The following is a 14,860-nucleotide window of genomic DNA, read 5'->3' on the forward strand; positions in this document are numbered from 1 at the left end:
CTAATTGGACTATCAACCATTAATTAAAATCTATTAAATTATGTATAATTTTTTTAAAAAAATTTATTATAAAAACTTGAACTTAAATTTTATTTATCATATTTAAATATATACATCATTAAATTAAATATATTTTAATATTAAATAAATTAAATTATAAATTTAATAATAAATTATACATTTTTTTGAATATTATAAATAATATATAGTTAATCGGTTTAATTATCAATCGATTAATTGGACTACATTGTTTCTTTTATTAGATTAATATCTGGTCCAATTTTAAAATCATTAAAACGAATGACTAGTACACAAAACAGGAGTTAGATTTCTAGAAATGCAAATATGCCCACCGAGAGAGGATACAGCTTGACAAAAGCTTATTTATTGATCAAACATTTTTAGGCCTCAGCTCAAATCCTTGTATAATAAGTCCATGCTTGCTGCTGAAACCATCAAAATCAAACAGACTATACACCACGCCTCCATTTTCCACATTCTTTTTAACGAATTCACCAATCTCAATCTCCATCCACCCCTCTCCTCGATCTTGCACACCTGCATGAGCTTCGAGAAATACCTTTCTTCTTTCTTCCTCCTCCATTCCTCCAACGTAGAAACACAGCTCTACAGGTCTTGTGTCAAACCCATTTCTGGAATCAGCGAACTTGTACACAAGGTAAGCTGCGTAGGGGGTTTCGGGGGACAAGATTTTGGTCTCTAATTTTCCCCTCACTTCGAACCAACAAACAGGCCTCAGTACAGCCGCTTCAGGAAACCTGCATATGCAATCATACTAATCACAGTTAAAATTACTGAAGAAATAACCATTGGGTGGCAGAAAAAGGTTCTAAATTTTATATAATTAGTCTGCTAGAAAATTTATTGATTTAGTTTATCCAAACCATGAAATTAAATAGTTTAATATGATGACTTACAAATTAACTTAAGTTATTAATAAAAATAAAATTAATATCCTTGAAAAATTATAATCTAGATAAACAACATTAGTGTAGATTTAAAATTTATTAGATTTTTTATAAGATTTAATAATTTATTATATATTGGTTAGATCTATTTTCAAAATCTTCTTTTGAAACTCATACTGTATTAAATTTATTTATTGAAAATTGTAATTTAATAGAGGTTTTAGGAGTGGAATACCAATCACTCTAATAAATGTTATTTCTATGGTATTGTGAATTTAGAATGCACATGTTCTAGTTATTCTTATAACTTTACATAATTTCAATTTAGTATTTATAACATGCATAGGTCTTGAAATTATCATGAATCGATGGATTCATTGACTTTGTTTAGTTTATTCAAAATAAATTTTAAGTAGATCACTGAAAACATGTTATATAATGCAAGCTGAAGTCAAAATTAGGATAAGGAACAAGAGATCAAACCTGGATTCTGGCAAAGATGGCCATGTCCAGTAGGATTTGCTTTCCCATGTCAGAGAAATCCCTGCTTTTGCACCAATCATGCAACATATTTTTCCACTCTCTTTCTCAAGTGCAAAACTCTGCGTCAAAGAATCATAAGTTCAAGTATACAGGCGGAAAAGAAACAATCAATCTATGTATACACTATTTTAGTACACAAAACAAGTACACAGATGTTTAAATCAAGGACAAAGTATCATTGCTCTCTCGCAAAGTACAAAGTTTCCATGTTTTGAATAAAGGCTACTGCCCAGAAAATTTAATTTTGAAGCAGGGGATGTTCGCTGACAGAATATAGAGATGCAGAGAGAGAATCATTTGACTCAACAACTATACACCAGACTTTTTTGCTTACCATTTTGCCGCTGTTGATGAAGATGGGTTTATTTGCAAGATGAAAGTAAAGATCCTTCTTGGAGGAGCAAGTCGTCAACAGAGATGATGAGGCCGAGTTGGAAATGATTCGGTGGTAATCTGACGGCAGAAACGTCTTCCAAACGGCATCAGAATCGGCAGCGGATTTGAAGAAAGGAGAAACTGCGGATAATCTGCAGGCATCTCTGGGAGATGTAAGGGAGATGATTTTGGATAAGCACTCTTGAGGAAGAACACTAATAATGTCCATTTTGATTATTTCTCATCTCGCCTCTCCTCTATGCAAGTCTTGATTTTATATTAATAATGAATGGCTTGGTCTAGTTTCGTATCAGATTGAACTAGACTGAGGACCCGGATGCCAACTGTACTAAATTATTATTATTAATTTTTTTATATAGTTGCCAATATTAAGAACGATAAATTTATGTATATTTATTTTAAATATATAAATAAATAAATAAATAAATATATATATATTATTATATAATTTTATATTAAAAATAAAATAATATTAAATTAAGTAATACTATATATAAATAAGGGGAATTACATCAAATACCTATTTTACTTTTTTATTAAGTAAAAATGTCCATTTTTCTTATTTCTAAGTAAAAATGTCTTAATTTTTTTTAAAATAACAAAATTACCTTTCACTACATCTATATAAACCTTCTCACTCTTACTCTCATTACATATACTTCTTATATTACTTAAACACTTACTCTCACTCCTATTTTTACTTAATATCAATTATTACGAGTTCATTCGGAAGGAAAAAATTCGTATTTCTGAATTTGAATAAAAAAATCAATTGGTGAAAAAAAAGTATTTATATGAATTTTAACTCAAAACTTAATTTTATTTGTTAAATCTAGTTTGTATGTCATGTAAAAAGGGCATTTGGATATTTGATAATAATTTAAGGGTTAAATAAACTGTTAACAAAATATGAGAGTATTTTGATATTACACAATATATAAAAGATTTAAATAATATGATAAGAATAAATAAATATATTGAAATACCTTAGAATATCAATAATAAAAAAATCACTCGAAAATCTGAAAAAACATATTTGAATTTTGAAAACTACACGTTCTTAGGAACAAAAAAACTAAAAAATAGATTTAAAATTTCGTAATTACATTGTATAACGTGTCTAAAAAATAACAAAACTAAAGAGATAGATGTCAAATTTGAAAACTACATATAAAAAAAGTCTAGTTCAGTCACAAACAAGCTTAAAATCATAAAAACCGAAACTCCTAAATTTGGTAAAACAAAAAAACTGCATAATACACACTGAAATAGTTTTATTTGGGCCTCTAAATTGGGCACAATTAGCAAAGCTAGTTGTTGTTATAGAGCTCGAAATGAGCTTCGTGTTGATATATTACAGGCCTCGTAACTCCTCTCAGATCAAAAGTTATGGTTATTCAAAGTCTATGTCCTATATACCCTATAGTTAAAAAAAAGTCAATTTTCACCCAACCCACAGTTTTGATGGTTCAGTGTAAAATTCCCACAGACCCTCGTGAATCTCCTTCTCTTCCCTCTCCCCCTAAAATTTTTAAAACGCTAAATTTCCCCCCACCCCATGTGCACCCGTGAGAGATTACTGTAACGTCGACGGATTTAACCCATTTTTTGGTCAAAAATCGTCATTTCAGCTTCTAATTTCAACACAAATCAAATCTACACATCCAATAATGCAAAACCCCTCAAGAAATTTATGCAAAACAATCAAGAATAAAAACATTTATGTATTGTTCAAAATTGAAACCCCAAACATTTAAACCTTAAAATCTCTCTCAAATCTCGATACTCCTAACAATAAATTGATTCAAACAAGAAGTGAGATGATGTACTATTTTTATTTGTTATTTTCGGTTGTCGAAAAATATGAAAAGTCAACGGAAAAAACCAAAACCTATTATGTTCGTGGGAGGCCTGTAGGAGACCTGAATTTTTCTTTGAATTTGAACAGTAAATCCATGGGAAATGTGTGATTTATATATAAGAGCAGTTTAGTCATTTCCCAAATTGAGGATAGTTTTACTTAATCTTTAGAGTTTTAGATAATTTCTTTTAATACCCCTTAATTTTAAGCATTTATTATAATTTCCCTATTTATATATTATATAGGCCAAAAGATTATTTCCTACCCAAGGTATGCTGCATTCTCAAGTTTCCCTCCTTTAGCTATGAAAATATTAAATACCCACCCATGAGCAATTAAATTTAACGGAACCCTAACGCCTCAAAATTTTATCTATTTTTCCCCCCAATCCCTGAAAACTAACTATTTCCCCCTAGGCCAAATTTTGAAAAATAGCATTCCCCCCTCTAGGATTTAGTTTTCAATCCCCGATGCCAAATCCGGAGCCATCGCTGACGACGAAGCCTTTCCAATGCACCACCATGCTCTTACGACCTCTCTTCTCTCCTTTGGAACGTCGATCTGCCCAGATCTGACGTCATCTTCGCCTGGAAAGTTGAAGAGCTTCGTCTCTTCATCTTCCCAAACGAAGACGACGACCTTGTCTCCGTCTGGGAAGACGAAGAGATGAAGCTCTTCAACTTTCCAGACGAAGACGACGTCAGATCTAAGCTGATCGACGTTCCAGAGGAGAGAAGAGAGGTGGTCGGAGCATGGTGGTGTGTCGGGAAGGCTTTGTCGTCGACAATGGCATCAGATTTGATGTCGGGGATTGAAAACTAAACCCTAAGGGGGGAATGCTATTTTTCAAAACTTGACCTAGGGAAAAAGTGTTAGTTTTTAGGGGTTGAGGGGAAAAATGATTAAATTTTAATTTATTTTTAATATTAGAGATAAAATGATGATTTTGCCTTTGAATCTGTTTTTTTAAACCGCCTATGGATAGATAAATGGGCTTTTCAAAATTAACGGGTGACAATGCATAGAAAAAGTATACCTTGGGTGGGAAATAGTCCTTTGGCCTATTATATATTCAAAATAAATACATGATAATCAACATTATATTCTGCCAATTAGCAAGTTACGTATATGTTTGACAAATTCCTCCGTAGATTTATTGGCTTAAATCTTTATGGATCATCTTTCAGATAATCAAAGTCGGTGGGATTGCGGCAATGATGAAAACAGCCCCACCCAATTTGTTTTAAAACCAAAGATTTGCTTTTGACTAATAATCCTATTCTTAGAAGGCCAAAGGACTTAGTTTTCACCTCCATTGTTATTTTCTTGAAATTTTGTTATTTAACTTTAAAAATTTTATTTATAAACTATTAAATTTATTAATTTTAAAAAAATCATTATTTTATTTATAATATTAAAAATAAATTAAAATTTTATTATTTGTTTCTAAACCCTAAAATGTAATAATTTCTCATTTAATCCATATTTTAAAAAATCACTTTACCCCAAGGGTTTAATTCCAATATTCAACCACTTTATCCGATGCCATCTTCAACAATTTCTTTCTCCCAAAGGTTTCTCTTCCTCTAGTGATATATCTCAAGGTCTCTTCTCCCTCTGATGGTTGTGTATTGTTTGAATAGGAAGATAAATCTTATTTTTGTCTAGAAAAATAATAATCTTTTCAAAAGAAGACGAATCATCTTCTTCTGGGAAAACGAAGAGTTTTATCTTTTTGATGAAGCTCTTTGTGTTCTCGATTTACATAGCCGATCAGAAGAGGGACGAATGACAAGAGAGACACTGTTGAAGAAAGAGAAAGCGTTGGAATGGAGAGATTACTAATGATGGTGTCAAAAATTGAAAACTAAACCCTAAGAAATATTGTTCTTTAAAACTTGAGTAAGAGAAAAATTGTTAATTTATTAGAAAAAAATTATTGATTTTTTGAGCCTAAGAGAGAAATGAGATCAAATTTTAATTTTTTAAATATTATTTATAAAAAGATGATTTTATTTTTAAAATTAATTAATTATGTTAATTTTAATAAATTACGTGAGAGAGGTAATAGTTTGGGCTGTAACAAGCCTTGGGTGGGAATAAGTCTTTTGGCCTAATAACAACTGTGGTGATAAGCAACATAAATCTTGAGCTTAGGGATTCCAATTTTACCGTACCAAAATTAACAGTGAACATTTAAAACGATACATAAAATTAAAAAAATGCCGATTTTATGGTCTTGTTTTTTGTGAAAATTTCAACAATTTGTCAAAAACCAACAAATTTTAAGATTTTATTTGCTTGAACAAATTCTCACAGCCTGAAAATTTACTTAACCATGATAATCGTGTTCTAAAAGTTGCCGTGGTCGAATTGGGTGCTCAAAAGTCAAATTTCTCAAATGTGGACCGTGGAAATTCTATCAGCTTTCAGTCTGTTGGGATTTGTATAATCTTATTAATTAACTCTGAAATCAGGCAGCTGTTGAAAATTAGTACAAATTTTGACAGAAATTTTGATAAAATATAGCTAATAATTTAGTTTCTAGAAGGAGATAATTGTCCCCTGGTGCAAGCTTCATGAGGGTGAGTCAACTTGTTCAAAAAATAGTAACAAAATTCGTTGCCTCATTGACTGAAGAAACTCTTGTCTCTGCAGGAAAATTAATACGCCTATGATTTAAGAAATATTTTATTATTAAAATTAAAAATTTATCTTAAAAATAAATTATTTTAAAGATTATTAAATATAAATTATTATTATATTTAATAAAATTAGATAAAAAAGATAATTATTATATTTAATTAGATATAATAGAAAAATATTAATATATTATTTTTCTTAAATACTTTTGATATAATTATTTTAAAATATTTTTATATTAATTAAAAATAAAATTATTTTTATCTTTAAAAAATTAATAAATAAGTATTTAGTTATGATAAAATCAAGATTATTTTTATAATATTTTAATACCTAGGATAAAATTAATAATTAAATTATCTTTTATATAATTTGTCATATCACTATTGATAATACAAGATTATTAAAATATTTTATTATCTATAAATCAAATAAAATAATATAAATAATAAAAAATAGATTATCAAACTAATTTTTACACCCTTCTAACCCAACACCCAAAGTTGTAAGTTGGAAACCAAAGAGGGATTATTTAATTATGAGAAGTGAATCATATTGAATTTCATTTTAAGAACAAATTCAAAGTTACTTTTCTTTATATGGGTCATTAGTCTTTGACACGCTGACAATCTCTGTTAAAGACATTTCTGATTGTAGAAATTTTATTGAACAAACACAAGATTGATGATTCTAATCCCCACCAGATTAACCTTAATTTAGTTACTAAGAGGAAGAAGATGAATAGAGAAGATAAAACCCTGCTCTTTAGCTTTGAACCAAAAGAAATGCAAAATGTCTGTTTTAGCTTCTGTATAAGACTTGAGATGATTATTGAAGCTCTCTATTCCTCCCATTACCTTATTATACAGAGCATGGTAGTCGAATCACATATTTTATTATGTATCGAAAATCTAATTTTTTGTATCGTATGTCTAATATTTTATTGTATTATATTATATAATATGATTTTTTAAAAATAAAATGATAAAAAGATCTAATTAATATTCCATCATTTTCAAAAATTCATAAATGTTTTTAAAAATTTAAAATTTTTCATATATACTTTTATTATATAATCATTTTCTTTTAAAAAATATATCGATTAGTATTAATAATATATATCATCATTTTTTTTTAAATAGTATATCGATTCGTATTAATAATATATATCATCATATATAATATTTTTACTGTATTACATTAACTTGATACATTTTATGATTCGTATCATATATTGTACGATACTGATAACTATGATACCGAAGATTTGATTGGCTTTTCTTTGAACAATTCAAACTAAGCAGGAGAAAGTGGTTTTGTAAACGCGTATCCTAATTATTGAGTTGAAGGAATGTGTTCCACTTTATCTCTTTATTGATGACTTTATCTCTAATAAAATGAATGCCTATTTCATTGTGTTTTGTTTTAGCTTATTGAACTGGATTTGATGCTCAAGCAGTTGTAATGATGTTATCTTACCATAAGACAAAAGTTTCAGTCATTAGTTTTACATCGAGCTCTACAAAGAGTTGATGTATCCAAATTACCCTAATCTCGTATGTGACAATGGTATATATTTGATCCTTTCGAAGATCAACCTACCCATGTTTTTTATTGGATGGACAATGAATTAGATTTCCTCTAAGACAGATACAAAAGCCACTTATGGATCTTCTGTCATCTATATTGCTTGCCCAGTCAAAGTCAGCATATCCTTTTGAAGTATGTCAGCAGCCTTATACAAGCTTGCCATGGTAACAGTGTAGGTGATTGCATATGTTGGCTTAATTTGTTCGATGTTGCAATGAACCTGTAAAACCCTTCTTCAGTCGAGTGTCTTCTAGGCATTCTCAAAAGAGAATTTAGAAGATTCAAGCCTGGAAAGTTCGTATTTGAAAGCAATATGACTTAAAAAAAAAGAATCTTATTCAAGTGCGGAACGATTAAAATCTATACAATTTTCACTTCATCATTCTTATGTTGTGTTGTTTGGAAGAACAAAACAAGGCTAAGAAGTGTTGCAATATTTAAGAGATTTAAGGGGAATCAAGGTGTGAAAAACAAGAAAGAAAAACGAACAAGACACAGCAATACAAAAAGTGTTTCTTGACTCTTACTCGACTTGGTTGTACACATACCAGCTGATTTTTAACTTCATCTATCTTATAAATTTTGATTATCTTGTCTTTGATAAATTCTCAGAGGAAGTGTAGTTGGATATCTATATGTTTTGTCCTCTGATGAAAGTCCCAGTTTTTCCCTGGATAAACGACACTTTGACTATCATAGTTGATCCTTACACTTTGTTGATTATACCCAAGTTCCTCTTTGAGGCCTTTCAACCAAACGACTTCTTTTGTTGCTTCAGTAATCGTCATGTATTCAACTTCGGTTGATGATAAAAAAACCACTGGCTACAAATTAGCCTTCCAACTAATGGTTTTTAGATAGACAGTAAAAATAAAACTTTTCATGGACATGGGAGAATCAATACTCCCAGCACAATATTTGTTAAGTATCCAGCAACCCTTTCTCCCAAAGCTCCTTTTCTTTTGTAAACTAATCCTACTTCCATGATACCCATCAAATATCACATTACCCACTTCTCTTTATAGGCGTTTTAACAGGTTTGGAATCATGTTGAGACAAAGTTAGTGTAGCAGCTTTATGATTTCTGGTTTTGTTTATTTTGCCTAGTATTTTCCTAGCTTGAGCAAGGTCTTTCATCTCAAAATGTAAACTCATTTTCTTTTTCAACAAAGCCATTCCAGCCTTGTTATTGCAAACTATTAATATATCACTCACATATAAAACAAGATAGATAAAAACACAACTATCTTGTTTGCTTTTAATAAAATCAGATTCCACCAAATGCATGTCAAATTTCTTATACCATTGGTGAGGGGTTTGCTTTAAACCATAAAGAGATATTCTCAATAAACACACCTTGTTTTGCTATCCTCAATCTTCAAAGGCTTAATTTCTATTGTTCCATCAAAATCTTCTCCTTGAGCTCTCCATGTAAAAGCGTAATTTTGATGTCTAACAGCTCTAGTTCAAGATCAAATTTTGTCACTAAGGCTAGCAAAATCTTTATTTTAGTTTGTTAATTACAAGTGAAAACATTTCCTTATAATCCATTCTTTCTATTTACAGAAACCTTTTTGCCACCAAACGAGTTTTGAATCTTTGTTGTTCTATTCTAGGAATTTGGAACTTTCTTTTGAAAATTCATTTGCATTTTACCACCCTTCCTCCTTTAAGCCTTTCAACTAGTTGCATGTTTGATTCTTTGTCAAAGAATCATATTCCTCTTTCATTGCATCCAGTCAATGTCTTGAGTCTTTTGGATTTAGTACTTCAGAATTTTCAAGTTCATGAACTTTTATTTCTTGCCCCGAAGTAACACTTTGAGTTTCCCCTTGAAGCAGCCTTTGTATTCGTATAAAAAATGTCAAGCCTTGTTTATTCCATCTAAGACTCCCTTTCATAATTTATGTTTCCTTCAAGTCCGACAAGTTCATTCCTCTTAAAATTTACGTCTTTGTTGATGATGCTCTTGCAACCAACAGGATCTAAAAACTTATGCATTTTCACTCTATCCAGTTAACCATTTAAAATGCATTTCATAGTTGGTGGTTGCAGTTTTCTTCATTTACAAAGCAAAAAAGCAGTACACCATAAAATTCTGAATTAGATGTGTACGTCCACAATTACATTATTAAAAGTTTTGAAAAAATTATAGCAAGATGACAATGAGAATGTTGGAAAGCCGTAGATGTTTTTCGATGTCCCTTGGCCTCTATACACTCTTGAATCTATAAGAGATGAGATTAGCATTATATATAATTGAATGTGTAATGAACAACATTATAAATCTTGACTGCCAAATGATAGTTTGAATGATAAAAAATGAAGTTTTATTTATAAAAACGCATAAATTCAATATTACAAAAAATATTAATTTTAGCAAGAGAAGTAATAACACGGGGTAATATCTCATCGTTATAAATACTTTTTTCATAATTTTATACTCTTGTTAAAACCAAAGAAATTTGTGACTCTAACGATGATAACATGGTTGTTAAAAATCTATTTCCTATCATTAAAAAAATTTAACAACAAAAAAATCCTGTTCTGGACTGTTATTATATCTTCCGCAATTAAAAGTATTAATAATGAGAATACAAAAATTTTGCCTCTCATTAAGGCTTCTTTTTTTGTAGTGCAAGTCTCATCTAATAACATATTAAAATTAAACTCTTGATTTACTTTGATATAGTTGGCTCTGACCCAATGAGGCGGTCTAATTCGAATAAAATTCTTTGTTAAAATATATATATATATATCTTGATGAGTATCATCATTATTGTGGTATGTGCTCTTAAAATGATAGAAAAATAATTACATTTTAATTATAATTATTGATTTTATAAAAAATGGTTCTATGACAATAAAAAACTTTTATATAATGTTGAAAAGATTATGAGATTCATAATAGTTGATAACTCTTACTCTTTCTGCTTAATCTAGGTTGAAAAGTCTTCTATTGGTATTGCAAGTCGATCGATACATTAATAATGCATTTATATGATGTCATAAAAATGAATATTTATGACATCACATTTAGAATAAGTCTTCTACTGGATGTCAGCACAGACGGCATAAGGCTACAAAAAATGGCATATTTGATAGACTTGTAATACATATAGAATAAAGAAATGAAAGGATAAGGATGAAGAAATTATAAATTATATGATGGTGTTATTCTACATGATATAATATTGAAGCATGCTTACAATAAATAGCAGGCCTAAAGACTTATTCCCACGCCACGCTAGGATTGGTGCATTTTCAAATTCTTGCAAACTCAGGAATTTTCAACCTAAAAGAAAAATACCCTTATTTACACGTAATATTAATTAACGTTAATAATACTCCGGCAAAATAGACAAGAATCTGGCAACAAACATCCCATTTCAATGTTCAACATTTCCGTACATCAAATAAATAAATAAATAAAAGTCTTCCCACCACCTTAAATCCGGCATTCTATTTTTTGGCTTGTCGTTCGCATCTTACCGTCTTTCTCTCCTTTCCCCAAATTTTCTCCTGCTCTCTCTTTCTACACATACATACATTCCTTCGAAAATTCATTTGTTTCGGTTTGGACTCAGGGTTAGGGGTTGACATGGGCCAAAAGTCGTTGATCTATAGCTTTGTGGCTCGTGGTACGGTTATTCTTGCCGAGTACACCGAGTTCACCGGCAATTTCACCAGCATCGCTGCGCAATGCCTCCAAAAACTTCCTGCTAACAATAACAAGTTTACCTATAACTGTGATGGCCATACTTTTAATTACCTCGTTGAGAATGGTTTCAGTAAGTTTCATTTCTATATTATTCATTTATTTGTTTTTTTAATATTCGTGTTTGTGAGTTTTATTTGGACGAAATGAATATGTCTGCTCTGGATCAGCATCAATTTTTTTCATTGTTTTTTGTGTCTCTAATATGTTTTACTTTTTATTGTTTTGATAAATCTATGTGTTTGACCGTTTGAATTCTGTGTTGATTATTCAGTTGGCTTATTGTGAAATGTGTTTTATGATTTAATTTCGGTGGATCTTGAATTGATTTTTTTTTTTTGGGGGGTTTTATTTCATTTGCATGAGATTAAGTTGTGGATGTATTGAATCTTTCATGAGATTGTTGTTTGGCCTATTGGGAATGACGTTGGATTATTTGGAAACTTGTATTTATTGTGCAGCACGAAGAAGTAATAAATTGTAAACTGCTGATTGGTTTGGGGTCACTTTGTTCCATTTCTGGGGTGGAAATGAATTCTAGTCGTGAAGTATGATTTATTTGGTAAATTATGAGATATTTCTGTTGAAGCAGTTTTATGCGGTTTTTGCTTTGGATGTTAATATTTGGTTAACTTTGATTAATTGTTGATTAGGTTTTAGCTTTGGATGTTAATACTTTTCACAATTTTTGATGTTAGATTATAAAGAATGTATCAGTTGAGATGTTGTATTGCCTCATTTTGTAGCTGTTGTTGGCTGCATTATTTCCATTCATGTAAATGACTCTGCATTAAGTTGAGAAGCAGACACAAAATGATATTCCTCCTCGCCAGGATTATTGAACTACAAACAAATTTTGCAGTCATTTCCAACATTCAAGTGTTTAACAATTTCCATGGCTTCCCCATTTTGCCGTTGTTGATTAATTCATTTGCACCTTGTTAATTGACAAGAAATTGTTTGTAACATTTACCAGAGGATTGTCAAGAGTCTAAGTTATTTTAGTAATCTATGGCTATTCATTTGTCGATATATGTTACACAAATGCATTATTAATTTGCTGAACTCTGCCACTTGATGCTGCAGCATACTGTGTTGTGGCTGTTGAATCTGCTGGCCGACAACTTCCAATTGGTTTTTTGGATCGGGTTAAGGAAGATTTCAACAAGAGATATGGTGGAGGAAAAGCTGCAACAGCTACTGCAAATAGTCTTAAGAGAGAGTTTGGGTATTTATATTCTTATAATTGATTAAGACGAATTTTGTCTTTTTCCCTTGATAGCTTTTCCTTATGGTTTTGTCTTCTCTATAGGCCTAAATTGAAAGAGCACATGCAATATTGTGTAGATCATCCTGAAGAGATCAATAAACTTGCGAAAGTGAAAGCTCAGGTGTCTGAAGTTAAGGGTGTTATGATGGAAAACATTGAGAAGGTGAGGAGTAGCTTCTGGTTTATGGTGCAATTGTTTTAGACCTTTTTAGAAATAAAAAATTAATGATAAATTCTTGTCCATGATTTTTCACCAATCAATTATGCGATTGCTAAATGCGGTGACACCAAGGGATTTGGCTATGAAGGGTTCTCCATCCTTTTATATGTAGAGTATGGTATCTGTTATCGCTGAGGAGATTCACCTTTTCTGCAGGTTCTTGACCGTGGTGAGAAGATTGAGCTGCTGGTGGATAAAACTGAGAACCTTCGATCACAGGTTAGTTCGGCTTGTAGCGGAATTTCTGTTTTGCATCTAATTGGGAAGCACGGACTCTTTGCATTCATTGAAGCAACTTGTTTGTGTCCACTGGAAATTGATGGAACATCTCCTGACATGTTTTTGGGTTGCAGTACATCATTTAATGATGTATCATTAGAATCGTCGTATTCTGCAATGATATCCCTAAGTTTTCCATTTTTCTTTCACTTCACTGTTACGTTTGCTGAAATCTTCTTCTCATCTCTTGGTGTATTTGTCTTGGTGCAGGCACAAGATTTCAGGCAACAAGGAACTAAGCTGAGAAGGAAGATGTGGTACCAGAATATGAAAATTAAATTGATTGTTTTGGGAATCATCATTGCATTGATTCTTATCATTATCCTATCGGTTTGCCCTGGTTTCCGTTGTTTCTAGGATTTCCCTTGATACTGCCCTTGCCGTGACGCAGACTTAGTTGTCTCGGTAAACCGGTTCTTCATTACTTTGTTAACCATCCTCTTGCATATTTCTTGCTGGAATCCTTTATATTTTAGTTGTCTCTCTCCTTATAGTCATGAATGAAGGGGAGGAGTTTGTATCTTGCATTGATTGTATAGTTTATATGCTTGAACTATTCTGAAGTAGATAAATGTCTTATGTTGCTTCATAATGATGTAGTGAATGAGTACATAATTGTATGGTTGCAGAACAAATTATTCCTTAACAATTTTATTGATTGTCTATTTCTTTAATTAGTAATAATATCATGAGTAGTATGTTGGTTTGATTGGGATTGTTGATATAATTGAATCAAGAAAATGAGATTACGCGGTCAGTAGGCCAAATGTGCAGCGTCGTCTGCGTCTTAGTTTCGCTCTCGGCATCAAACACAGCCAACCCCAGCAGTGAACAGTGTTGGGCCAACTCTGTTGTGACCCATCCTGCCTGAGGCCTGCATTGTACTAAGGCTTGTTGTTCTGGCACGTGGTTGTACGTTTGTGGCCCTTAGTGGTCCATACTGCAAAATCATGCATATTATGTGTTAAATCAATGTTAAGTTTTTCTATTTTTAGTACAAAATATGTTTATATATATATATATATTATATAATTGTACGTTATTTTATTATTAATTTAAAATTATTTAATTATATAATATTATATTTAAAAATATTATTGTTTATATATAAAATTGTGTATATAATTTGATAGTACGGTGATTATTCCACGAATTGTAGGGACTCTAGTGGGTGAACGCGAAAAAGAATAAAACTAGAAGTCGGGCTTTTAAAAAATGGAAGTGCAATATTCTTATAAACAGTGAGTCTCCGCGTCTGCAGTGATAAAAGTAAACAACATTAACAATTTAATATGCTGCCCGATCCTCGTTTTCTTCTTCTTTGTTTTTTTCACATTGTTCTACCAAAAATATTCCATTCAATCTCAAACACTTTTGTTCGGGGTAATTTCCCTTATGCCTTGAGAACACT

General features: G+C 30.9%; 2 protein-coding genes across 2 annotated transcripts; one reads left to right on the forward strand and one right to left on the reverse strand.

Moving 5' to 3' along the window:
* Positions 1-305: 305 nt before the first annotated feature.
* LOC123221908 (putative F-box protein PP2-B12) lies at positions 306-2,118 on the reverse strand. Its single transcript, XM_044644884.1, has 3 exons — positions 1,807-2,118; positions 1,413-1,531; positions 306-779 (listed from the first exon to the last, which is right to left on the reverse strand). The coding sequence occupies exons 1-3, from the start codon at positions 2,074-2,076 to the stop codon at positions 392-394; spliced, it is 777 nt and encodes a 258-aa protein (XP_044500819.1). The 5' UTR covers positions 2,077-2,118; the 3' UTR covers positions 306-391.
* A 9,217-nt stretch (positions 2,119-11,335) lies between these two features.
* Positions 11,336-14,123, forward strand: LOC123220455 (vesicle-associated membrane protein 722-like). The gene is made up of 5 exons (XM_044642677.1): positions 11,336-11,753; positions 12,767-12,908; positions 12,993-13,113; positions 13,327-13,389; positions 13,660-14,123. Exons 1-5 carry the CDS (start codon positions 11,564-11,566, stop codon positions 13,804-13,806), a joined length of 663 nt encoding a protein of 220 aa, XP_044498612.1. The 5' UTR covers positions 11,336-11,563; the 3' UTR covers positions 13,807-14,123.
* Positions 14,124-14,860: the final 737 nt, after the last annotated feature.

Source organism: Mangifera indica, chromosome 7 (assembly GCF_011075055.1).
Source record: "Mangifera indica cultivar Alphonso chromosome 7, CATAS_Mindica_2.1, whole genome shotgun sequence".
NCBI classification, from domain to species: Eukaryota; Viridiplantae; Streptophyta; class Magnoliopsida; order Sapindales; family Anacardiaceae; genus Mangifera; species Mangifera indica.